This window comes from Camelina sativa, chromosome 7 (genome assembly GCF_000633955.1).
Source record: "Camelina sativa cultivar DH55 chromosome 7, Cs, whole genome shotgun sequence".
NCBI lineage: Eukaryota > Viridiplantae > Streptophyta > Magnoliopsida > Brassicales > Brassicaceae > Camelina > Camelina sativa.
Window position 1 is genome coordinate 11,999,041 of NC_025691.1, and position 25,711 is coordinate 12,024,751.

The 25,711-nt window shown below is 36.7% G+C and overlaps 5 protein-coding genes across 6 annotated transcripts; 3 read left to right on the top strand and 2 right to left on the bottom strand.

Moving 5' to 3' along the window:
- On the top strand, positions 3,872-6,534 carry LOC104700974. Its single transcript, XM_010416596.2, has 6 exons — positions 3,872-4,666; positions 4,896-4,998; positions 5,495-5,550; positions 5,709-5,873; positions 6,047-6,160; positions 6,245-6,534. Exons 1-6 carry the CDS (start codon positions 4,037-4,039, stop codon positions 6,335-6,337), a joined length of 1,161 nt encoding a protein of 386 aa, XP_010414898.1. The 5' UTR covers positions 3,872-4,036; the 3' UTR covers positions 6,338-6,534.
- LOC104700975 lies at positions 6,995-7,866 on the top strand. The gene has a single exon (XM_010416597.2). The coding sequence runs from the start codon at positions 7,042-7,044 to the stop codon at positions 7,426-7,428; it is 387 nt and encodes a 128-aa protein (XP_010414899.1). The 5' UTR covers positions 6,995-7,041; the 3' UTR covers positions 7,429-7,866.
- Positions 12,962-13,816, top strand: LOC104700977 (acyl-coenzyme A thioesterase 13-like). The gene is made up of 3 exons (XM_010416598.2): positions 12,962-13,157; positions 13,402-13,545; positions 13,673-13,816. The coding sequence occupies exons 1-3, from the start codon at positions 12,963-12,965 to the stop codon at positions 13,814-13,816; spliced, it is 483 nt and encodes a 160-aa protein (XP_010414900.1). The 5' UTR covers position 12,962.
- Positions 14,045-14,876, bottom strand: LOC104700978 (protein YLS9-like). Its single transcript, XM_010416599.2, has one exon. It carries the CDS (start codon positions 14,870-14,872, stop codon positions 14,147-14,149), a length of 726 nt encoding a protein of 241 aa, XP_010414901.1. The 5' UTR covers positions 14,873-14,876; the 3' UTR covers positions 14,045-14,146.
- LOC104700979 (myosin-11) lies at positions 15,347-25,364 on the bottom strand. 2 transcript variants are annotated; one of them, XM_019227634.1, is made up of 38 exons: positions 24,988-25,364; positions 24,335-24,463; positions 24,103-24,246; positions 23,877-24,022; positions 23,639-23,795; positions 23,479-23,537; positions 23,221-23,380; positions 22,996-23,145; positions 22,780-22,916; positions 22,562-22,708; positions 22,384-22,485; positions 22,244-22,301; positions 22,053-22,154; positions 21,936-21,973; positions 21,735-21,861; positions 21,462-21,632; positions 21,238-21,369; positions 21,014-21,123; positions 20,861-20,921; positions 20,553-20,730; positions 20,193-20,398; positions 19,970-20,089; positions 19,761-19,859; positions 19,438-19,659; positions 19,071-19,210; positions 18,823-18,934; positions 18,677-18,724; positions 18,351-18,574; positions 17,310-17,340; positions 17,033-17,188; positions 16,751-16,945; positions 16,521-16,664; positions 16,368-16,438; positions 16,115-16,271; positions 15,965-16,021; positions 15,807-15,887; positions 15,628-15,710; positions 15,347-15,541 (listed from the first exon to the last, which is right to left on the bottom strand). In XM_019227634.1, exons 1-38 carry the CDS (start codon positions 24,988-24,990, stop codon positions 15,418-15,420), a joined length of 4,581 nt encoding a protein of 1,526 aa, XP_019083179.1. In that variant the 5' UTR covers positions 24,991-25,364; the 3' UTR covers positions 15,347-15,417. The 2 variants fall into 2 exon arrangements, with proteins under 2 accessions (XP_019083179.1, XP_010414902.1); XM_010416600.2 differs by lacking the exons at positions 16,368-16,438; positions 16,521-16,664; positions 16,751-16,945; positions 17,033-17,188; positions 17,310-17,340 and adding exons at positions 17,375-17,445; positions 17,528-17,671; positions 17,758-17,952; positions 18,042-18,197 and having other exon boundaries at positions 15,355-15,541; positions 18,320-18,574.

The window sequence follows — 25,711 nt, forward strand, 5'->3', positions numbered from 1 at the left end:
CCCAGGCATATAATCCAAAACCGAACAAACCAAGCCGAAACGATCTGAAAAAACCGATTTGGATCGGTTTCGGTTTCTCTGTTAAAACCGATCGGTTTTTACATTGATTGTGATTCGATTTGGTTTTAAAATTTAAATTGTACTAGCTGGAAGGAAGAATCGAACTTGAGACATTGTGACACCCTGGTTTGAGAGACTTGTAGAGAGGTTTAAAATAATTGATTTGACCACATATGTCACCAAAGTGCACTTATCTTTTCAGTCAAAGGTTCTGAGAGAACTCCACAGTTAAACATGTTTGAGCTGGAGTAGTCTTAGGATGGGTGACTTTCCGGGAAGTGACTGTCGGAATTGTGCGAGTGAGGACAAAACACAGGGAAAGATCATGTGGTGATTTGTAGGGATGGTAACAAGTCTTTAAAACCTCCTGGACGTAGCAAACCGGCCGTCTGATATGGATGGGCTCACAGGCCTAGTGAGAGGATGTGAGGCCCCTTAAGGAAAGTGGGCTCATGAACTGGGATTGGACATGAGGCCCACTAAAAGGTGGCAGTTGGGTCGTTACAAGTGGTATAAGAGCCAAACCCAAACGAGTGTGGAGTCAAGTGTGCTCACACCGTCGGAGGTGACGGTCTTGGTGTGCAACGAGGATGTTGCAATCTGTTAGTGGGGTGAATTATGACACTCTGGTTCCAGAGACTTACGGAGAGGTTTAAAAGAATTGATTTGGCCACCTATGTCACCAAAATGCACTTATCTTTTCAGTCAAAGGTTCTAAGAGAACTCCACAGTTAAGCGTGCTTGAGCTGGAGTAGTCTTAGGATGGGTGACTTTCCGGGAAGTGACTATCGGAAATGTGCGATTGAGGACAAAAAACAGGGAAAGATCATGCGGTGATTTGTAGGGACGGTAAAAAGTCCTTAAAACTTCCCGGACGTAGCAAACCGGCCGTCCGATATAGATGAGCTCACGGGACTAGTAAGAGGACGTGAGGCCCAATAATAGGTGGCGGTTGGGGCGTTACAGACATTAAGGTTATAAGTCACACGCTAAAGCTATCTAAGTTATCCCAACTTTGTGATTATAATTTCCGAGTGATATCTATAAAGTTCGGTGTAAGTTCGGATTTTTAAAAAAAAATTGAAAACCGATCCGAATCCGAACCGATCTGGTTCGAAAAACATTTGGATTCTAAATGGATTCTATACATCCTAATCTAAAAAATCCGAAATCTGCAAAATCCGAACCGATCCAAACCGAACCGAAAATCCAAACGCCCAGGGCTAGTCGTCAACCCGAATTTTAAGTTATTATTGTTGGACGAAAAAGTTCATTGTTTTAAAATATTCAAAATTAAAAAAAAAAAAAAAAACATAAAGTCATGTTAGAATTAAACCAAAACCCTCTATCTACTACTAGATTTATAATCCACGCGTTACATGGGACTATAATTTTTTTTTGTTATTAATTTGAACCGTTGAATATAATTATAAATATTCAATATTAAAATATAAATTTATATAGATGTCAAATTTATTTTATTAAGAGATATCTAACTTATCTATTTTTTTAACATTTTTTACAATTAATTTTTTTTTTTTATTTTACGGTATACACTCATCATCTCTTTCATCTATTTTCTTTTTGCATTATAATAATATATTCATTATGAAGACATATGATAATTGTTTTCATCTTTTTCATCTTCTAATACTCTTTTATTTTTTCGGTTGAGTGATCATTACCTACTAACGTAGACGTAAATTTTTTTTAGAGAATATACCCACCCTTTGTCGTGAAGTTTCTTTGACAGTATTGTACTACACGTAAATTTTGCTTCCTAGTAACCGATCTCACAATTGGACTCGTTTTTATCCATAAAGATCATATATAACATCGAATATTACATTTTATCTTAGCTGTTTTGACAAATAAAAATTATGTTAACATATATAACTTTTTCTGGTTTTAAATATGTCTAGTCTACTATGTTTCTATATAGTGTTCTTTTATTTTGATTCTCCTAAATCTACAAACTCATAAGATTACTCTAAGTTTCAAGTATATGAATTTATCCATAAATATAATTCTGTTAAAACTTTAATTAAAAAATTCTACAGTGTACCACTACTATTATAATTGTTTTAATTACAAATAGCTTTCCCAAATTTCTTCTTAGTATTTTTCACTATTTGTTTGGTGTGTGTGATGTTAAAAAAAAAATTTGTTTAATATGTTTTATTTCAAGTAACCTTATACATTTCTCTTAAATATATACATTATTTTAATTTTTGAGCACTTGATTAATATTTTCTCCTTTTTTGATACACCTTTGTTTAACAAATTTTACCATTTTTTCAATTTTGAAAATGATAAAGAACATAGATCACTCAAACTATTTTAATTATTTAAATTATTTAGAATTATAAATAATAATATGCACCAAATCGCTCTGGTTTTAATCGGTAACATGAATTTATAATTTAACACTAACAAACATAGTCTCAAGTTTTACATACATATAAATATGTTATTAGTTATATTATACTATAATTAAAAATAATAATATACACAAAATTTTAAATATGAATTAATAATATAACACCATGAATTGAATAACTTCTTGATTTAAAAATCTTTAAATTTTGTGTTTCTTTAAAAAAACTCTTATTTTCTTTATCCTAATAATTGTAATTTTTGTTCCATTGAACATATGATAGCTTTATTTTTTCCCTATTTTTCATTTCGTTTTTGGTTTATATTTTAGTTTAAATTATTGTTTTTAATAATAATAAAAAATTACAAAAGTGAGTTAATCAATTGATTTATTAACTTTATATTTTATGTCCCTTTGATGATGTGGATTAATTTGTTAAAATTGAATATAAGTAGTAATGAGGTGGAGGAAAAAAAATGAGAGAAAAACCGATTATATATATATATATATATATATATATATGTTTTCAGGTACATTTCCTTGTATTTCCTTGTAAATGTACCATTTAATTTATTTTGATCATTTCTTAGAAGAAACTCTCTCGACTCTCGGGCACCATGATGAAGGCACCAGTTGTGAACATGTTTTTCGACGCTGATAGAGGTGTTGCTTACCAGCGTTGAGATAGCCATTAATTTTCTAGTATCCTTATTCAATCTCTCATCTTTTTGGTTTCGTATTTTTCATTACCTCTAACAATTTTCCATGACTTGTTATGTCATTTTTAATTTGTGTGCAATCTTTGTTTAATCTAATAGAGAGCATGGAGGTGTTTTCCTTGAGCCACCTTCTTTGATATCCTTTGCTCACTATTCTAGCCTTGAAGAATGAAGACGACAAAAGATGACGAGCTTTCTGCGCCTACTCTTTCAATTTTGAGATTTGTTATACACGTTTAAATAGATCTATCAGACTTGAATCATTATCAGTAAAAAATTATCACTCTAATCTTTTTCGGTGACCCATTTTTCACTATAAGATATTGCAACTATGATTCTCTAAAATTTGCTGATGGAGTGCTATGATTATTCGAGTTCTGATGTTAGTATACTGAATATCGGAATGGTAATTGCGGATTCAATTTTGTTTTCTTTCTTTGAAAATAAGTGCCAAAGTCCAAAATTTGTTTTCTGCACACAGAAATTTATATTTAACTCACTTCAAAACTTGTAAACCGGTTTGAGGCATAACCGACTGCAAGCAAAAACAATCATAATCTCTAATTTACTATTTTATCCTAAAAAAATCACAGGAAAAAAATCTCCCTCCAAATATATATATGGACCTAATTGGTAAGGTATGTAAAGCTGTACAAAAAACAAAGTTGTAAGCTATAGGGAGATTTTTTTAATAATGTTTTTGTGATTGGTAAAAAATGAAAGCTGTACAAGTGGTAGAGCTCTCTAATTGTGTTCACCAATCAAGACCATACTCAACAGTGTCTGTGTTTTATCGTCTTCTTCCTTCCCCCAAATGTTCACCACATAAACCCTAGCGATCGATTTCCACAAAAATCCATCATCATCCTTCAATTCGATCATGGCGACCTTACTTGAATTAACTCCGCTTCAATGGAATCAGCCTCTTCCATCATACATGCGAAAGCCTCGTAATCGCAGAGGTGTTCTTCTCTACTCCAAACCTCAACGGAGATCAAACTCGATTCGTTTCCAAATCTCCGTCAAATACAAACAGTCGACGAGTTCGGACTCAGACTCGAGATCCAATTCGAATCCGTTTGAACAAATCGTGGGTCAGGTCAAGAAAGCGTTAGATTCGTTGAAGAAACCAGCTATAGCTGCGGTTTTGCTTGGGTTGCTTTTGTTCTATGATCCTAATACGGCTTTAGCTGCGTCTGGTGGTAGAATTGGTGGTAACTCTTTCTCCTCGAGGTCTCGGAGCTCTTCTTCGCAATCGTATTCTGTGCCGAGAACATCGAATCCGAGCTTTTCGTATTCCGCTCGGACCGCTCCGTACTATGGTCCGTCACCGTTCGGTGGGGGTTTTATGGGTCCGGCGGTTGGTTTTGGGTTTGGTGGGTTTTCGAGCTTTTCTTTGATTCTGGTTGGTTTCGCTGCGTTTGTTTTGGTCTCTGGGTTCCTCTCAGATCGGTCACAGGGTGATAGCATTTTAACCGATACTCAGAAAACTAGCGTCATTAAGCTACAGGTGAATCATTTGTCTTTACAAGTTACGATTTCTCTCCATAGCTTCTGTTATATTCTTCTATGAACGCTATTTGTTCATTGCCATATGGTCAAAATATGAGACTGAGAATGTGCTCCTACAGGTTACGATTTCTCCATAGCTCTGTTATAGTCTGTGAATGCTATTTTTATTCGTTGGTATAGTTACATATCGTAAGAAGCATAAGATTGAGAATTTGCTTCTGTCTTAGGTGGGGTTGTTGGGTTTGGGGAGGACACTACAACAAGATTTTAATCGTCTTGCTGAAAGTGCAGATACATCCACGCCACAGGGTCTGAGCTATGTTTTAACCGGTAACTTATTCTTCGATTTATCTTGTCTGTTTTACTCCGTTTATATGTGAACAATGTTTTAAGACGTTTCCTTTTGTTTCTAGAATGCAGATTTTGTAGGTGTTTTTTTTCGCAGCTTTAATCTTATTTACTTGTGGCACTATCTTGTTTTTGTGTGTTCTGCCGCATTTGTTCTTGAACTCTGATGAAATGAAAACCTAGGAGATAGATTCATCAATTAGAAATAGCTCGGTTAAAGCTAATTTGGCTTTAGCAAAATATTTAAAATTTATTATTTTTTGGTGTTGTGATATACTGACCTGTATAACATATTGCTTGCATACCAAAACCTTTATTTCAGGATTCAGGTTCAGTATTGTGTTCTTAGTTAAGATAGTTTTAGGAATTACGAATCTTTCTAACCTGCTTGGTTTTGCATCATTGATGCTTCTCTTTTCACTTGTTATCTGTTTGGTTCTGCTGTATTTCATGCAACTCAGTTTTCTGTGTCTTACAGAGGCAACACTGGCGTTGCTGAGGCACCCTGACTACTGCATCTCCTGTTATTCATCAGTAAGTCTACTGAGTCTTTCCTGAGTGATGTGCATGCTCTTGTATTCACCATATTATCCTGCTTCATTCATTACATGGGCTAATAATTCTAGGATCATTCATAGATTCAAAAGAGAACCTTAGTACCTAACCATTTTGTCTGAATCATGTACTTTCAGGTGGATGTGAAGCCGAGTATAGAAAAGGGAGAAAAGCGATTTAATCAACTCTCAATTGAAGAACGGGGAAAATTTGATGAAGAGACACTTGTAAACGTGAATAGCATAAAGAGACAAAGCTCAAAGATTCGGAAAGCTAGCGGTTTCAGCAATGAATATATTGTGGTAAACTTATTCAAAATCTGAGTTGAACATTTAGTGGGATAGGGAAACACAGTTAAACCGGGTCTAGAAGGCTATTCCCCAAAAAGATTAGTGCATGTGTTTTCTTACAATATTTTAGGTTGTTGCACTTTGGTTTGGTAATTGTTTGACCGGAAGTGTTGTAACATGTTTAGGTAACCATCTTGGTGGCTGCAGAGGGTATACATAAACTGCCGCCAATAAATGGAACTATAGATCTGAAGGAAGCCTTACAGAAACTCGGGTCGATACCAAGAAGCAAAATGATGGTAAGAGATTTTGCATCCGTAAGTTGACTTACTCATGGGAAAGGTTTAGTAGTAAATGAAAGATGTGAAACCAAAATGTTGCAGGCAGTAGAAGTACTGTGGACACCGCAGAACGAGGCTGACGCTTTGTCAGAAAGGGAACTACTTGAAGATTACCCACTTTTGAGGCCTTTGTAAAATTTTCTCGTAAAACCAAATAGAACCAATCTCTGGTTAGTTGTTACTCTGTAAAGTGTAAACACACCATCTATGACCGGTTACAAAAACCGGCAATGAAGGCAATTAAGAATATAAGCGACAGAGTTCATAATCTCTCTCGGCTTTTGTAAAGTCAAATCTAAACATCTTAAATAAAGACTCTATAATCTACCTAAGCCAAATTACTATATATTTGTCACATTTATCTGAGATAGGTTCGATATGACGTTAAACCAAATGCAAATCTATAGGTGATCATTGTGGTAAATATATATATATATATATATATTTTAACTATAATGAGATGGAACAAAATACATCCCACATAATCTATTGGTTAAAGTCTTAAAGAGTTCATAATAATACTCAACATATAATCCAAAAAAAAATAGTGGATATGCAAGCAAATCTGTAAATGTGAAGACATGTCTTAATTATCAGAAAATACCATCTAAACATTTTTTTTTTAAAAAAAAGTTAAAAAGGTAGCTTATATTTGCACCAAGCCGGACATTTATATTCTCCGAGGCAAAAAACATGCACGCAACATATTACGTTATCGAATCTTATATATAACCAATACCACCATTTAACCCGAAACAATGAAGAAAAACAAAAAACAAAAAATTTCACAACAAAAGAAAAAAAAAAAAAAAAAAAAAAAAAAATTCGAGATCTCAAGGATGATCGAAACGGTATTGACGAGCAAAACTCTCATCGGATTCATCTCCGATACAAAATCATTCGAATCAATCACCGAAGACTATTTCCGGATTCTAGATCTAGACAAAAGCGGAACATTGTCTCCATCGGAGCTCCGGCAAGGTCTGAATCACGTGGTGGCTGTTGAATCCGAAGTCGCGTCCGGGGAAGAGACGGACCACGTGTACAACGCGATATTCGAGAGGTTTGGTGAAGATCTGGTTCCGGAGAAGTTTAGGGATTTGGTTGCCGAGATACTGACGGCGATGGCGAGAGGAATCGGAAACTCGCCGGTGATTATGGTTGTGCATAACGATGGGTTGATTATGAAAGCTGTTCATCATGAATCTGAACAACAAGGCAAGTGATGTTGATGATGAGGATTTTATTAGGGTCCTGATTTGATTTTTTATATTAAATATAATTTGGTGGTTTTTGTAATGTGTGTTTGATTTTGAATTAATTCCAACTTTTAAACAATTTGTTGATTGTTTAAAGATAACATTGTAATTTCTTCGGAAAATCGTTTTGAATTTCTGAGCTTTTTACAAAAAAATTTGATTAGCATCTTTGTTGGTCTTGTTATTGAATCCATCTCCAAAATTATTGGTTTTTTGTTTTCGTCACAGGTAACGAGTGGAATGAATCAAAATAATAGTGTTTCTATGTGGCTATTAAGTGTGTTAGATTCATTTTGGTTAAAACCACATTTTTAAACCAAAACCACACTTGGAAACAAGACACTTGTCAATGTCACCTTTCATAGACGAAGTCTTATTACATTTGAGGACAGCTTTCCTTTGTCACTTGTTGTTGATTCCATATTCTAACACGAAAAATGCCAAGATAACTGAAGTTCAAAAATGTGAGTCATTAGGCCTGAACCGGGATGACCCGAATTCGAATTCGAATCCAAACTTTTAGCTTTATATTTTTTGTATCCTAAACTTTTATATCCGAAAATCCGAACATTTAGGTGAATCTTTTTGGGTATTTAGATAAAACTTTGAATATTTATGTACCAAAAAAATTGGGTTTTAGCGATTCTAAAAATCTATATCCGAACCGAAACCATCAACCACCACGATCACGTTCACGACTAACAACAGAAGTATCTATAATCATGAATTATCTGCGCTACCAAAGCCAGAAGGCTAAGCAAACAAACAACGAAACCACGCAAAAAACAAATCTTACCGTGAAATCTCATTAAAAGTTTGAAGAAAATGTTCTAAGACCCTATGTCACACACAATTGACTAGCTCACAAAATCACTTACAACTTGCAATCCAAACATCAATGCATAAAGCACACAGCGAACCCATACCTAGAACCATAAGGGCTCTAATACCAAACTGAAACGATGGACCCATTTTTTTAATATAGTAATTAACTAGTGATCTCATACTCACTAACAACCTAACAACATTCAATACAAAACAACATAAATACCAAATATTAAACCAACAACTAATCAACAAATATTGCAATAGAATAATAACCAATAAACAAATGATTCAACAATAATCAGTAACCAATATCCAGCAATGTCATAAAGCAAATAACCATCATCCTAATATCATTCTAAGGACCTAACTCTAGCAACCTAACAGAAGCCTAAACATCAATAAAACGAGCCACTAGAACATCCTTCTCTTCATTTTCTTGATTCTAAGATCACACTTTGCCTTTACCTGCACCACAAACTAAAATTGAGATGCATGAGTATTATCATAAGAACTTATTGAAGCAATCCTCCCATCTACTCGACTATACACAAAGCATAGAAAATCTCCAATCAATAAGCAACAACAAACACAATCAAACCATGCAACAAACGAAGGTCAGTTGCCTGTTGAAGGTTGATGTCAACCGACACCCTCCTGGTGTTGATCGACACTGACACTTGATGGAAGTTGGTGTCGACCGAAACTCTCCTTGTGTCGACTGACACCTACTCAGCATCCTGAAAACCCTAGTTTAAGTCGATCAACACTCGCTACAGTCCTCACTTCGTCCTCGTATTGGTGTGGATCGTCACCAGCCAAGCATCGTTTTCTCAAAGCTCCAATTCATATCTCCTCCTCTAGCCGCACTAAGCTCAACCAAGGTTCACACATGACTCTTACAAGGCAACAAGAACCACGAAATCATGAAGAAAAAAGCAAAGAAATCAATCACACAACTCATAGAACACAAAATCAGAGAATTTCAAGCTTAGATAAGTTATGGTCATGCACTCACCTCTTTCAAAAGAAGTTTCTGACCAAATAATGACGAAAACAACACCACACAAGCCTCCCAACTTGTCCTTAACCTCAGATCTCCACTCTAGGAACAGCTCTTTAAAAAAATGGCTTAGAGCTCCTCAAGAACACTTAAAGGGACATTTTCTTTCTTTTTCTCCTCTCTAGAACGACAATGAACAACCACACATCCCTCACATCGACTTTTCCATTAAATATCACGGTTTAGGACTTTCCAAACGCAACCGCTTCGATTCCACGATTTAAAACCAAACCGGCCGAACCAATACCCATCCCGAAACCACAAAGTTGGATCGCATATGTTACATAATTGCAATCTATTTTTGTTTAAGTTAAATAGAAAACATTGTTTTCATTTATTTATATTAATATTTCAATTGATCCAAATTTTAAATAACCAGCCATTTGCAAGTATTTTTAAAAAACTACTAAACATATATTTTTATAAGAATTAATTTTTGTAAAGGATTCTTGAACTAGAGGTTTATGGAATTCTTTTTCAAAAAATAAAGTTTTAAATTTTTAATAAAGTCATTTAGTTTGTCTCATCTCTTTATTATAATTCTTTTTTGTATTTTTTCCACTCATAATTATTTTTTCTTTTACAAAAAAACTAGATAAGTAACCATCATCTTGTGAAGAGAAAAATAAAGTAGTAAGTACATTTCAAGATCGGATTAACTATATATATAATTGTCAAAATGTTTAATGGCTTTACGTTTTTAATATAAAATATGTTTTTTTCTATAAAACGATAGTTGTTTGTATTATACATTCATTAACAATTCCGCCTCAATGAAACTATATATATTCATTTTTATTAATGTATATTATAAATGAGTTATAAATAAAATGTGTGATAATTTTCTATTTAGTTATATTCAAAATTGAGATTGATTGGTAATCTTCTTTTTGATTGACCGAATAGTAATATGTCTAAAAGAAATAAGTTTATTAATTTGATAAATTTTGATTTATTATGAAGTAATGATTGATTTTGGAAATATAAATATGTAAACATGTTCATTTATATAAATATGTTATGTTAAAAAAAAATAAAAAAAAAAAGTAAATGAATTCAAATATTTAATTCGAATGAATTATCATTATGTCATTTTAAGAGTGGTCCTCAATTATTATTTTTTATATTTTTCAATTTTTTATATGATTATTTTGGAAATTTATAGTGTCTTATACAATTTACTCATGTTTTTAGCATCGAACACAAAAATGAAAGAAATTTAAATTGATAAAACAAAGAAATCTAAAAAGAAAACATAGAAATCTAAACCCACATCTCCTGTGAAAGAATTAACAAACGTTGCCGGAGTGGCGAGGAAAAATCAGAGAGAAAATATGAGCAACTGTTTTAATCGCACTTTTTGTGGCGAGAGCACACACTTTACTTTTCTCTTTAATAATAATAATAATAATATATTTAGTTTTTACTGTATTAATTATTTATATTTGGATTTAAAGTTGTAACAAATTTAGCTAAATTATAGGGGAAAAAAGATATGTGATGTTCATTTGTTTATTTATTAATTTTTTTTTTTTGCTCAATATCAACTTTTCATTATCCAAAATGATACAACCAAATCAAAAGTACATAACATTCACCTCTATAGACTTGGACCAAATGCAATGGGTCGATCTAGTATCACCCTGAATCACTAGGTAGATCCAACGTTACCTAACCGAGAAACATTGCATTTTTTAACCACAACGAGATAGATAACACCCCACGACTCGGAGTGAAATCATCTCTTAAACCACCTAAATTGACCCAATGACACGAAAACAAATACTAACACAGAGAAGACCAAATCCAATACTGAAGAACAAAGCAATTCCAAGCTATGAGGACCTCATGATCGGCATGTAAAACTTGTCCCAATAGCATCAACACCCAGAGGCGCATTATCAGAAAAGCTTAGTTTCTCCGGCTTTCTTTGTTCCGGTCCTAAACCTAAAACGGACAATACATCCGACTGACCAGACCAAGAGACGCGAAGCAAAACCAGCATGAGCAGAGGCTTCTCCAAACTAATCACACAATAACCAGAATACTAATCGCCTAAAGATAAAAGATTGGAGCACAGATTAGCATATCTTCATCTCACGGTGCATCTCCGGATTGGCCACATCGCATCTCCCTTGTTGTCTCGCTTCTTAGCCAAAATGAAACCAGAAACTTGAGGAAGCTCTCAAGAAACGTCGACTTTGAGGATGACCGCAAATCTCGGACATCGACGCACACATAAACCTCCCCAACAACCAGTAGACCCTAAGACCTGACTCAACCATAACCTCCGGTCAGCTAAGGATCTCCGGCAGAAAGGATAGAGGTAGCAGGAAGTCACGACCAAAAAACTCAGATCCGAATCTCTGAAACTGCAAGGAAAGTCGCCCGGAGCAGCTTCAAACCACCACCAGTCTCCCAGAAAGGAAGGCGAGCCGAGATCTCGTCATATCCGCCGCACTGTCACGACGAAACAGGACTACTCCTTAGCACGGCCGGAGAGGAAGAGAGCGAGTCACCCTACTACTACAAACTGGAAAAACAAAGGAAAGAAGAAGAGCAAATCCCTCTCACACCACCGGCGAAAGCCGCGGGCGGCGGAGAGGCAAGTGGATTAGGCGGCATCAGCGCTGTAGATCTAGGGTTTTGAGGAGGACTCGACTTTCTCGAGAGAGAGAGGGTTGTTCATTTGTTTATTTTGATTGAGGTGAATCAATGAGTTAATTAGAAAATACCAATTTAAAAGAGAAAAGAGATATCTTTTTAATTGGAGGCAATTAAATAAATTCCTTAAAACTATTTAAGGATTTTAAAACTGTAGGGGTGGCAACTGCCCCGGTGTAAGCTAACCTAGATCCACCCTTAGCCATCGACACCAGTAACGAATTAACTTTTTTTTGGTGGAAAACGGGGGCAGAGCCCCCAACTTTATTAATAAAAATTAAACAGAATTACAAACATACTCGTCGCATCCATGTACGACAGCAGCATCCTCGTTTAACAATTGAGCAACAACATGTGGAACTAAAGCAAAACTATGGAAACCAAGTGATAATGTAAACGCATAGTTTGCTAACCCGTCAGCGAGACGGTTAGCTTCCCTATACACATGACGAAAACGGACTATCCAGTCCCTAGAGATAAAGTCGTGGCACAGATGTACCAAGAAAGACAGGGGATGAGAATCCTCGATCGCGGTCAAAAGAAATTCAGCAACTATTTCGGAGTCCACCTCAACCACCAACCTCGTGACTCGCTTCTCCCAAGCTGTATACAAACCATAATACACACCCCCACAGTTCAGCCAATGGTGCTGTACAAACCCCAATATTAACTGCAAACCCCCCACACCAATCACCCTTCGTATCCCGTATCACTCCACCTGCAGCGGCATACCCCGGGTTCCCCCGACTCGCATCATCAGTGTTCAATTTAAACCAGCAACGAATTAACTGAACGTGAGCCTAATTCGATATTCGAGAAACTGAGAATTAATGTGTTCTTCTTTACAACGAAACCAATATTAACGACGTAAGGCCCAAACAAAAGTATATGTTTATTTATATTAAAACAAAAAGATTGGAAGTGGAAGAAATTAGAATTGAGGACGACGATGGAGAAAAAAATTCTCGAGTATTTGCAACTGAGCGATGAGGTTAACGACTGCGGTGAGGCAGAGCGACTGGAAGAGGAGTTCTCACGGGAAGGAAGAAGCTTCTACGAGGTTTTTAGTCTCAGAGGAATCCGAGTCAGCCGGGTCGACCTGGGTTTCATTTCCTGCTCTTTCAAGGTCCCCCTTCGTTTGACGGTTCGTCTTCAAGATGAGAATTGGGTTTATACTCTTTATAGTACTAGTGTATGAGTCCGTTATCGCTATCTAACAGAGAATGAGTATGATGATCAATATTGGTTTGTTTCTCCACTGAGCCATTTTTGTTTTCTTGGAGATTTTTGTTTAGAATCAAGGAAAAGAATAAGATCTCCTTGTAATTGTATATTGGCAAAGAAACTCAATTGTTGGACGGTGTTTGATCAACTTATAAGTTTTGGAGGATAGAGACAGGAATCTAGCTAATGGTGCGATTGCGAATCTTGTGGATGAAGTTGGTGGAGCGCTTGTACAAATCGAAGGCTTATTACCTCCTTGTGTTTCTGTGGACATGTCTATTGAATTCCTTTCTACAGCTAAGCTCGGTGTATGTCTCCTCAACTCCCTCTTCTTTTTTTTTTTTTTTTTCGTTTATTTGACCGTTTCTGAAAGGTGTCATAGAATGGGATTAGAGAGAGAGGGATGATTTTGAAATGGAAATGATATATGTTCAGGAGGAGTTGGAGGTAACGTCGAGATTGTTAGGCGAGAGAGGACGTTATAAAGGAACACTTGTTGTAGTGAGAAACAAGAGGACCGGAGAGGTTATAGCAGAAGGTCGTCATTCTTTGTTTGGCAGGCAAGCTAGTAAGTTATGACTGTTTTCAGTGATAGGGTTACATTTATGTCACTGGATCCTAAACTCCTCTGTCCGAAAGACCCGGTTCTTACCCAAACCCAACCCGAGAAACCCGTACGTGACATTAGAAAAGCTATGTATGTAATTTCATCTGTTGTTTTGTGTTACTAACTTGTTTTGTTATTTTAAATAATTTTGGGCGTTTAAAAATCTCACACAACTTTTACTAATTTGGATCTTATTATAGCTTAAAACCAGAAATTCAAACTATTAATCAAATGCAAACTAAAATGATGAATACAGCGACACCAGTAAACAGTAAAAAAAATGGCCTAGAACAAAGAACATCTCACAGTTTGACCCTAAAACTGCAATCACTAGCTTTTATGTTGATATTATTGTTTGTCGATAAACTATCAACAACAAGCTTACAATTCCCTAATATCCGAATCTTCTTCATCTTCAATTTCCCGAGTTTTACAGCAACAGGTGCATCCACTTTAAGATCTAACGGCACACGCCCTGTCTGTTGCTGCTGCTGCAATGCCGACAAGACAGTGTTCCCGGCTTGCGCTCTTCCTGTTAGAACCACATTTAGTTTAGTCACATTGCGATGCCCTTGATAAAACCTCGGTATAGGCCCCTCGCAGAGCTTTGTCTTGTCGTACCACACACCGATATGTCCTCCTTTTTCGTAATAAATCCCGATTCTTTTGTTGGGATTACGAGCTGTGATCTCGACTCTAAACTCCGCGGAGAGAGAGAGGTCTAAATTGATCCCGAGGTTGGTAACTCGTAAACTGTTTACCTCGTAACGAGGTAGTTTAGGGTGGAAGACAAAGTATACAACCGCAACCGCTATTGCTAACGCGACCAATGCAATGACTAGAAGGCTTAACACCCAACAGAATATTTTGCAGCACAGATTTCCCTTCTTACTACGCATCGCAGGAGGCGTAATAGGCCGTTGAATCGGAAGCAGCTCTGTCTTTCTTGGAGCTGCTGGTGCTGTTGTCTTCGTCGTCTTGTTAGCTTCCATTTGAAGAACCGGATGAATTTTCTGTTGATCTCCCATTGCTCTACAAACTTTGTATTTAGTAAAACTAATGCACCAATATACCAGTTTATATTCAAATTTATTTGTTGTGAAGTTGTTTCCATGCATGACTTTTACCAACATCTTACCTTCCTTACCTATAACGTTGAATTTTATCGGAGACGACATATTTAAAGAGACTAGAGGTTGTTCAACAGTTACAGTAGTCTTGTAGTATTTAATTCGATAAATACAAAACCAAAAGTATTCGGTATACTATATTGGTTTAGTTAGGAATGATGATGACACATATACACTGTACATGCATGTATGATCTAATCTGATCAAGAGATTACTGTGTGGCGGTGCATTCGACTAGTTTTTTGCTAACAACAATATATCTTATAATTAGTTTGGCACAAACCTACGAGTACAGTAGTCCAAGGGCCAGGTTAGACCTCCTTTAAAAAGTTTGAATTATATAAATAATCTCAAAGTTGAACTTATTGACACCTCTATTCAAAAGAGAAGAATTATCACTGCTACACAGTGATGGTGTAAACTTATTAAACCAATTCATTTTATTACTCGGAACATGGCAATAGAAAGCTAAACCCAGAATTCTCCCGGATGAGCGGTGGCGGTTCTACATCTCCGATCTCTATCCGCTCCATCGACTTCGACAAATCATCAACCGAGAAAGGAATACTACCAACAAACAAATACAAATTCCATCATTTAATATTCATACAAACAGATTAACATATTTTGGTTGAATAAATGAGATTACTCACCTGGAATCGTCATCCAATAGAAAAGAATTACTAACAGCATTGTTTGAGTCTTCTGTCATTAGTACCCTCATATTTGCTATCACCTATCACATATATATATATACCAAAAAGATTACTAAACAATTTGGTATCACCTAGCACATATACATATATCGATCAAAGCAGATTTGAAAACATACGTCTGGTGATACGCTATGAGTTCCATACTTGTCGTCCCAGTACATGGTACTTATTCGGTATAGCTGTTGTATGCTGAGCACCTGCAAGCAATTTTAACTCTATTTCTTCAACATCCGTACTTAATTTCTTCCTAATATCAAACAACTCATCCACTTACCGGACACAGATCATGACTTATTTCGTCCAAGGTTTTCTTAGGTTTTTGGTGTATGACCTGCATTTTATTACAACATTAATTACGTCATTTTTGATTACCCCCACAGAGACTGACTGATCTAAAGTTTACAGCATATCATGAAAGAGGTACCAGAAACCCGATGGCCTGTCTGATATGCTTCAGCTCATCCCAAGAAGAACCCGCATACTCATCTGTTGCCTTGTAACACCAGTGCTCCAATTCAGCCAATCCTGCTTTTACGTATTCCCCATTGCTAAATGAACAACACTCCCGTCTTAACAAAAGGCTGCAAGGACGATATGGGAATTTCTTTATTAAATATACAAAAAAAGGTAATGTGTAAGACATCAAATGAGAATGAGAGGGGAATCAACAACAAAACCTGTTAAACAGTTGAACATTGATGAATGAAAATATCTGCGTAAACACCTTTCGGACCAAGAATGGAGGAACCTGGAAAATGAGTCCATGACATGAGTTGAAGTCATGGAATCTCTCAGATCTTTATTTTGAAATGGCTAGGATAGAGACTCACATGGTTCGACTTCAGAGTGTTCAGGAAGTTTGTAAGGCTCTTTACAATTCCTTGCCAGTGGGCGATCAATGCTTGCTGAGCTGCAGTGTTGCCAACGGAACGAGATGCTCCTTTCACCAAACTCGCCCTTGAGGTTCTTGGTGCCTATTATTATGTAAGTGACCGAAAATATTTAAATCCAGCAAAGAATGCCCCATTGCTTGTACATGTAATCGCATTGCCATATATACCTGAATACACAATCCAAGGAGTGGAGAGATCTCTTTCTTCAAGTTATCACGAATCATTCCGTATATCTTTTCAACATAAGCTGTTAGCTGCTGCTTGAAGAGTAGAGCTGGGTATTTCGCCTCAACTTGCCTTAAGGTATCCACTCCACCGTTTATCATGGCAAGATTCACACCTTGGGGTGTGCCACGAAAGCTCTAGAGAAAGATTGACATTGACATGTTAAAACTTGTGATGCATTTGATGTGATGAAGTATATATATTAGTAGGTCACACACACATACCTGAGTCATCCTTCCAAAGAGAGTCGCAGAAGATGAGCGGCGGCGCTGTGGAGCCAATCCTGCTGCCCCACTAGCTTTAAGTGTGCGTTGGAGGAGTAAAAGCAATGTCGAGGCATTGGATAACCAATATGCTAGTACGTTGTTGTTATCTTGCGTCTGAATGAGAAAAAAAATGCAAATTTATTCCAATACATTTGCAATCACTACCAAGTCAACTGAATCCAGATCCATAACTTTTATTTTTGTGTCCCTAAAAAGTAAAGTAGCTCAAACGAACCTCAATAGCTTGTCCTATTGTCTGAATGATCCTATCAAAGACACTAGTTCTTTCAACTNCAAAACCTGTTAAACAGTTGAACATTGATGAATGAGAATATCTGCGTAAACACCTTTCGGACCAAGAATGGAGGAACCTGGAAAATGAGTCCATGACATGAGTTTAAGTCATGGAATCTCTCAGATCTTTATTTTGAAATGGCTAGGATAGAGACTCACATGGTTCGACTTCAGAGTGTTCAGGAAGTTTGTAAGGCTCTTTACAATTCCTTGCCAGTGGGCGATCAATGCTTGCTGAGCTGCAGTGTTGCCAACGGAACGAGATGCTCCTTTCACCAAACTCGCCCTCGATGTTCTTGGTGCCTATTTTATGTACGCGACAGAAAATATTTAAATTCAGCAAAAGAAAACACCATTTCTTGTATTTGTAGCCACATTGCCATATATACCTGAATACACAATCCAAGGAGTGGAGAGATCTCTTTCTTCAAGTTATCACGAATCATTCCGTATATCTTTTCAACATAAGCTGTTAGCTGCTGCTTGAAGAGTAGAGCTGGGTATTTCGCCTCAACTTGCCTTAAGGTATCCACTCCACCGTTTATCATGGCAAGATTCACACCTTGGGGTGTGCCACGAAAGCTCTAGAGAAAGATTGACATTGACATGTTAAAACTTGTGATGCATTCTTGATGTGATGAAGTATATATATTAGTAGGCTACACACATATACCTGAGTCATCCTTCCAAAGAGAGTCGCAGAAGATGAGCGGCGGCGCTGTGGAGCCAATCCTGCTGCCCCACTAGCTTTAAGTGTGCGTTGGAGGAGTAAAAGCAATGTCGAGGCATTGGATAACCAATATGCTAGTACGTTGTTGTTATCTTGCGTCTGAATGAGAAAAAAAATGCAAATTTATTCCAAAACATTTGCGATCACTACCAAGTCAACTGAATCCAAGATCCATAACTTTTATTTTTGTGTCCCTAAAAAGTAAAGTAGCTCAAACGAACCTCAATAGCTTGTCCTATTGTCTGAATGATCCTATCAAAGACACTAGTTCTTTCAACTTCAAATGACCGCCATTGCAATAAGCATTTGTATATAATACATGCTGTAACAGGTCGGTTCCCTTGGAAACCCAAATGTTGAACGATGCAGCGGATAAGCAGCTCTTGGTTTTCTTGCTGCTTCTCGTTTAGTGATTTCTGTGGCTTATCGTCCACTTCAGAGGGATCCCTACGGTTTATTGAATGGCTATGCAGATCCTGGTTCAAATTAAATGAAACCCAAATAGATGAATGACAAGATTAAAAGAATCCCACAAAAACATCCAAGTCTATATTTCTCAGGCATATGGAGGTACTTACCAAACTTGGCCTTGCATCAACTGATAGATGACCACTCTCTGAACCTCTCTGCTTTGTGTTCATGAACAGATGGGAAGCCATTAACTTCAGATAGAAAAACAAAAACAAATAAAGGTCTATAGTTTTTATTAATGTACTATCCCTACCTGTAAAATCGACCTGGACCGGCCAGAGAGAAACTTATTTGGTGCAATGGACACAGCTTGTTGTCGTAACACTTTATTCTCTGATTCTAAATTGTTGCATTTTTCCTCCAGCCTGATCATCATAATTACAACTTTCAGTGTCATGAGTTTACATAAATCTATACGTTATGTAAAAATATATGGGACCAGATCTATACTTATATTTAGTTCTTACTACTAATAGGGGAATAATGATTTTATTGTCTTACCTTGTCACTGATTCTTGGAGCTGCTGAGCTTTTTTCTCTGTTTCTTCCAACTTTTTCTTTCTTTCATCACTAGACTCTTGAGCTTCATCAAATTTCCTTGCTGCATCATCGGCCCTTTCTTTCTCTTGTTCAAGATTAGCCTGTTGAACACAAATTGTTACTGATGCTAAATAGAGTCATCTGTAACTATGCTTCTAATACACTAAAAGTCGATTTCAGGCATGTTAATACCAACAACATAGCCAAGGGAAGGGATAAACCATCTGATTGCCATTGCATGCAGTATTTAGAGAATTCAGTTATCAAACTAGCTTCATTATATGGCCCAGTGGAATTTAAGTTAGGACAAGGAGGTAGTATATATTACCTTTAGACCTTCTACTTCTTCTGTCAATGCTTCAATCTTCTGGGTATCTTCAACTAAGACTTGCGTTTCTGTTACAACCGGAGGTGCTTCTTCAATGGCCTTCTTAGCAGCTTCACGTTCCTTTACAAGAAGCACATTTGTTTCATCCACTTTCTTTCGCATTTCCTCTAATGAACTCTGCAGTTTCTTTATCTCCTGATTCTTTTCTTCTTCCAGGTCAACCTGCGAAACCATTCGACAATTTCCATTATATGTTCGGTTCAAAATCATCTTACCGAAAAGAAATATATTTTACAATATAGATTGCTTTCTGTATCAAATACCCTTGAGCGTTTCTCCAACTGCGCACGATATGTGAGTTCTTCGACTTTCTTTTCAAGCATATCCTTTGCCTCTTTCAATGCGCCTGTTTCCCTTGAAGCCTGAAGATAAAAAAAAAAAAGTGTTGAGTGTGTTTGGAATAATTAACTAGAAGATCACATACATGATAAGCTGCTATAATATGGTGAACGTACAAAGTACATTCACATACCATTTTCAGTTTTCGAAGTTCTCTCCTTGCAAGTTTGCCTCTCCATAGTGTCTGCGACAGGATAACTCCTTTCTTAAGCTTCTTGTAGTACATGGTTGCCCTGTGACAACGCCACTGAGCCTGAAAATTAATAACAGGATGTCAATAAAAAAAACAGCCAATACAAAGCTAATTCGACAATTAGACAAGCTGACCAATGTATAATTCCCACAAAAATACAAACCTGAATAGTTGTAGCATTCTTTGTTTGCTTCCTGAATCGGAATTGGTTATAAGCACTCATTGCTCTTAGACCTGTCTGTACAGCAAGCGCTGCTACATGGAGGTTTTTGTATGATTTTCTAGAATGTAATCTCCGAGCATTCTTCTGAATCTTCACAGCAGCAGCTTGTCTTCTCAAGTTTTCGTAAACTTTGGACGATAGCCTTCCTATAATTTTCGCAAAGAAAAAACTTATAAGTCATCTTATATCTAGAAAACCATTCATGAAGTATGAGAAGATTTTTCGTTTCTAAATTCTGAACAAGAGACAAAGTACGCAAGATAAGGATCAAGAGAGTATAAGATGAATCAGATGGTTCACCTCTACATAAAGCTTGGAGAGATATGGTGGCTTCTCTTAGTAAAATGAACCGTTTTCGGGCCTGATGAGTCCGTATTCGTCTTTGAATTTTTTTGGCAGCAGCACTAAGAACCAGAGTTCTTCTAGCATCGAGTTCAGCCATCTGGCCCGCCCTTAAAAATATCTTAGTTTTACCAATCTGCATTACCCAACGTTTAATACATTTTAGTTGCACTATTCGACAATTATAAAATCATTAACAATATTCTATGGCACCAGGAGTTGTAGATAATTATTGAACGAAGTAAAGAAACTTGCAGAATCAATACCTGGTATCCTTGGAGTCCAATATTATCCAAGATCTTTTTTGATGCAGCCTTCTCATCGTAGCTGTACAGAGGACAAGTCAGAATGGTATACACTGAATTAAGCTCCAACATAAATGGTCCAATTGGATTGATAGAGCGGAATGTTTTACTTACTTCCCTTCTAGAGCTCCAGGAGATAGAAGTCCAAAACGGTTAATGAACTCAAAGAAAGGTTTACGAGTGGGATACCCCGCACAACTGATTCTGATTGCTTCCAAAACACCCTATAAGAATACAAACCAACAATAAATGTGTGATAAATAAATATATGTAATATACTAATACTATACATGTCTAGAGTAACATCACAGTTGGAAATATTATCCATCAGTACTTACACCACACCGGAGTTGCTGCATGATATTGACATTCTCAAATACGGCAGGCTTCAATAGGTTATTGGGCTTCACACATCTGATGTAGTGAGGCTCGGTAGAGTTTAATGTTTCCATCAGTTGCTGAAGTTGCAGCTGCATCAATTGGGAAATCACAACTTATTTCTTACATTTGTGTGAAAACAACCTCGACACTTGTATACTCTGAGAGAATAAAGCCTACTTACCTTAAAGCGAGAGCCAATGGATGAAAACTTTGAAGATTTAGATGTTTCTTCCGGGAGTGGAGGAAATAGGCCGACAACAAAAGGACACTTCGAAGCACCCAACAACTCTTGATGTTCAGCGATCACATAATCCTTGTTTTTGTCCAGAAATAGATCGGACTGATACTGGACCTGAAATGAAATTCCACAAAGGAGAAGTACTAATAAGAAACGTATAAGACAGTAGCTTTTGTTGTACAATGTTAAATTATCTTCTAAGGAACAGGAACCTACTTCTCCAGCGTAATGAGCAACAGCAAAATCTGTTCGAGAGAGTTTTGGCTTGATGAACCTCTTGTGGGTCTTAAAAGTCTGATAAAGCTTGTTCGCAAACGTTTCGTGGGTTGATTTCGGAAACATACTGAAGGACCAAGAGACATTTTTAAAAAAAATGATATAATGAACATAACTCAAGTTGATTGATGATAATATTACCATGCTTCATCAAGGAGTGCCACAATTCCACCAGGCTTCTGCAGATAGATCAATAAAATATTTAGATTACATTGTTATTTCCAAGTCCACTTAATTTTTACATGGATCAGCAATGACCTTTTCAATAAGATCAAGAACATCTTGATTGTCCACAAATTCAATGTAGCTCCAATTTATTGCTTCTTTTGTGTATTCTTCTTGTTCCATCTTGAAAACGTGCTGACAACATCAACAGAAACTTGTAAAACCCAAAAGCCTAATCAGTGAATCTCAAGGGAAATGGTTTCCAACTACAATCAAGATATTACCTGGTTGAAATGTTGCTGCAACTTCTCATTAGTGAAATTAATACAGAACTGTTCGAAACTGCACCAGATCGCTTTTAGTAGAGGAACACAAAAATGTAGTGGAATACTTAGTTCCGAACCTTGGGGTAGAAAATCCTTACCTATTTGTTTTAAAGCTCTCGAATCCATAAATATCAAGGACTCCAATGAGTGATCTAGAATTCGCATCTTGGCCAATTGAGACATTGATCTTTTCTACCAACCTGCATAACTAGAGACATTCACTTAGAAGCAACACAGTAAATTACCAATGCTTGAAGTGTTAAAGCAGCCACTTACCAATCAAACAACCGAGAATAAATAGTCTTAGCTAGACCATCCCTGCTGATTAAAGCACTCTGTGGATCTAGACTTCTCTTGATAACTTCCTCAGGTGTGACCATAACACGTTTACACAGTGCATCTTCAAGTGCCTTTACATCACACCTAAAACGAGACTTTTAGTTAGTGCATGTATTGAGAACACACACCAAATCTTCTCAAGAAGAAAGGTTTACATGAGAAGTTCTGCCACTGTGTTAAGATGAAATTTCGCCTTCTCGTCTTTGGGAACTGATGAATCCACTTCCTTTCCCTTGGTAAATTCGATGTTTCCAATGTGAAGAATTGCAGCAACCACTCTGAAAATTGCTTCCTGTTGATTTATAAAGAGGGTGACAAATCAAAATACATTTAAACCTGCATCAGAAGATCAATATCATACACAAGCCTACCTGTTCCTTTTCGCTCATCCCGACAATATCCATTGCTCTTCTTGTCGCAATATAATCATGAGCATCACTTATACCAACAAGTTCGAAGCATTTCGACTGGTTCAGGTAATGAAACGTCTTTGGGTGACCCAACTTGTACTTTTCGATCTCCTGCTAGTTCTATTATGTTATACCAAGAGTTTTTAATGACAATCAGAATTAACGAAGAGTTCCTGGTGACTATACCTCCTGTGGTGCAGCACATAAAAGATAAAAACAGTGGTAGTTGCGCTCAGGATCAGAAATCTGACAGACACGAGACCTCTCTAAAAGGTACGTCCGTACAGCAGCTCCAGATATTCTTCCTTGCTTATCAAATTGGATTTCAACAAATTTACCAAACCGACTGTGAGAAAACAAATAAACTATCAGCTCAAATTCTAAAAACTATGTTATGCCATGCAACAAATGTTAAATCCACAATTATGCATTAGTTTACATCACCTCGAATTGTTGTTCCTGACAGTTTTGGCGTTACCAAAGGCCTCAAGGACAGGATTTGACTGCAAGTAGAAGTTACAGGCGTGAAAAAGGTAATGTAATCATGGTCTCAGGAACGTAAAAGAAGAATCTAAAACAATCTAGATTGATATAAAAATCGTACTTCAAGAACTTGTTGTTCAACTGTCCGTCCTTCTGTAACAGCACGGCCTCCAAGATATGCAAGGTACCTCATAAGCATCTTCGTGGTTTCAGTTTTTCCTGCTCCACTCTCACCACTTACCAGAATGGAATTGCTTTTGCCCTCGTTGATCATTGCCCTGAATGTATATATTCCCTCTCAGCTGACAACATAAATCACAAATATATAATAAAAGTTTAAAGCTAACAATTAAGAAAACCTGTATGCAACATCAGCCACTGCAAAAACATGAGGACTTAATTCTCCAAATGGTGCTCCTTTGTATTGTTGCATCATATGGGCATCATAAATGTGCGGCAGTCGTTGAAATGGATTAATAGCAATAAGGATATTTCCGGTGTATGTCTGTCAAGAAAAATGATAGAAACTGTCAAGAAAAGCACAGCCTTATGGTCCATAAAGAAAAGAATAGTATAGGTACTAACATAAATCTCGTTAAGTTCATATCTGATCTTTAAGTTCTGAAGAACACCAGGCTCATGCAGGTAAGAGAGTTTTGTCATGTCATCAACTCCACCTGCAGGTGCTTCCATGTCTTTTGGGTATATCTTTGACAACTTTGCAGTGATCTATACATAGAAATAATTAGAAACACAGCTGCAGTCTACTACTAATAGGCTTCAATTATATGGAGAACTCAAATGTGTTTTAACTCGCCTTCTTTCCATTTGTTGCCAGAACCTCGACATCTTGTCCATTGATCTTTTCGACCAGCCCATCAATCCAAGCCACATCTGGCTCTTCAATCCAGACATGAGAGCCTACAATAATGTTAACTGGAGTTCCCTGCAGTATACCAGGAAGAAAGTAGCATTGTGATAGTTGATCCACAACATTCAAGTAACTGAACCACTACGAAGATCAGTACACTGCTTTTGGTGAAGGTATCATCGTGTTATGTACGTTAACAGGGAAAAGGGCTAAAGAGTACACACTAATCTCGTGCTACCTGAAAATCTAAAAATTCCTGAAACACAAAATCTAAGGTCAGGATTGAGTGAACTGCGTGTTTATACAGGTTTTTTCATCTCATTGTTCTTCTTTCACTCGACTTTGCCATGTCTTTTAGTTTACAAGCCTACACGCTACTAGGAGATACATCAGTGTCTAGAGATCTGTTGGATGGAATATCAATAATAACCTACCTGAAAATAAGTTAAAACACAAAATCTAAGGCCAGGGTCAGTGTTGGGTGTCTCATCTCATTGATCAAAAACTGAAAACTTGGATTTTTTGATTCCCTGTAATTAATACGGATGTTGACATAAATAAACGACTATAAAACAGAAAGAATCAATCAAACCACGTACCATTTTGGAGTCTTCGAATCCAATGCTCGGCTGAATAAAAAACCCTAATCCATGAGGGAGATGATTATCTGGGGAAAGTGACTTGGTACACAAGGAAGCTAAGCAAATTATTGTCAATCCCTAGGGAAACACATGGAAATTACCAACTCAACACCGCTCTCAATCGGATCAGCTAAAATCTGAAATCGAATCAGTAAAAAACTGAAATGGATCGAAAGAGGGGAAAAAACGAAAAAACGGGAAGAGAGAATAGTGAATGAAAAATTCAGAGAGTGCCATAGTCTTCTTCTTCTTCTTCTTCTTCGCCGAGTTCTGTGTTTCTTCCCCTACGAATTCGCGCCAATTCGTGGCCCTGAATCGAGTCGCTTCTCTCTCACACTCTCTCTCTTCCTTCTCTTTCTCTACGTTTTTCCTAAAATATATATCTCTCAATCAAAAAAGATTTTGTTTAGTTAAAAACTTTAGTGAAACTAAAAAATAAGTTATATTTTAGAAAGAGAAACATATTTATTAAAAACAAATCTATACTATTAATTGGGAAGCACACTTAGTAATAAAAAAAAATACAATAAAACCAATATGCCATACAATGCCCCTACGAAAAAAAAAAGAAAGAACAAGAAAAAAAAAATTTGAGGGCAAAGAGGTAATCTAATTAAGTGAAAACACGCGGATCCTTAGATGTGCGATATTACTCTATTCGGATCCTGTTTATGATACAATC

Coding starts and splice junctions, on each gene's coding strand:
- LOC104700974 (XM_010416596.2), top strand. CDS start 4,037: ATGGCGACCTTACTTGAATTAACTCCGCTTCAATGGAATCAGCCTCTT. Junction 5,551..5,708: donor GCATCTCCTGTTATTCATCA/GTAAGTCTACTG, acceptor ATGTACTTTCAG/GTGGATGTGAAGCCGAGTAT. Junction 6,161..6,244: donor TACCAAGAAGCAAAATGATG/GTAAGAGATTTT, acceptor AAAATGTTGCAG/GCAGTAGAAGTACTGTGGAC.
- LOC104700975 (XM_010416597.2), top strand. CDS start 7,042: ATGATCGAAACGGTATTGACGAGCAAAACTCTCATCGGATTCATCTCC.
- LOC104700977 (XM_010416598.2), top strand. CDS start 12,963: ATGGAGAAAAAAATTCTCGAGTATTTGCAACTGAGCGATGAGGTTAAC. Junction 13,158..13,401: donor AGGTCCCCCTTCGTTTGACG/GTTCGTCTTCAA, acceptor TAAGTTTTGGAG/GATAGAGACAGGAATCTAGC. Junction 13,546..13,672: donor TTTCTACAGCTAAGCTCGGT/GTATGTCTCCTC, acceptor ATATATGTTCAG/GAGGAGTTGGAGGTAACGTC.
- LOC104700978 (XM_010416599.2), bottom strand. CDS start 14,872: ATGGGAGATCAACAGAAAATTCATCCGGTTCTTCAAATGGAAGCTAAC.
- LOC104700979 (XM_019227634.1), bottom strand. Junction 19,211..19,437: donor AAGAAGTAGAAGGTCTAAAG/GTAATATATACT, acceptor TGTGTTCAACAG/GCTAATCTTGAACAAGAGAA. Junction 15,542..15,627: donor CTATTGGATGACGATTCCAG/GTGAGTAATCTC, acceptor GTTTGTTGGTAG/TATTCCTTTCTCGGTTGATG.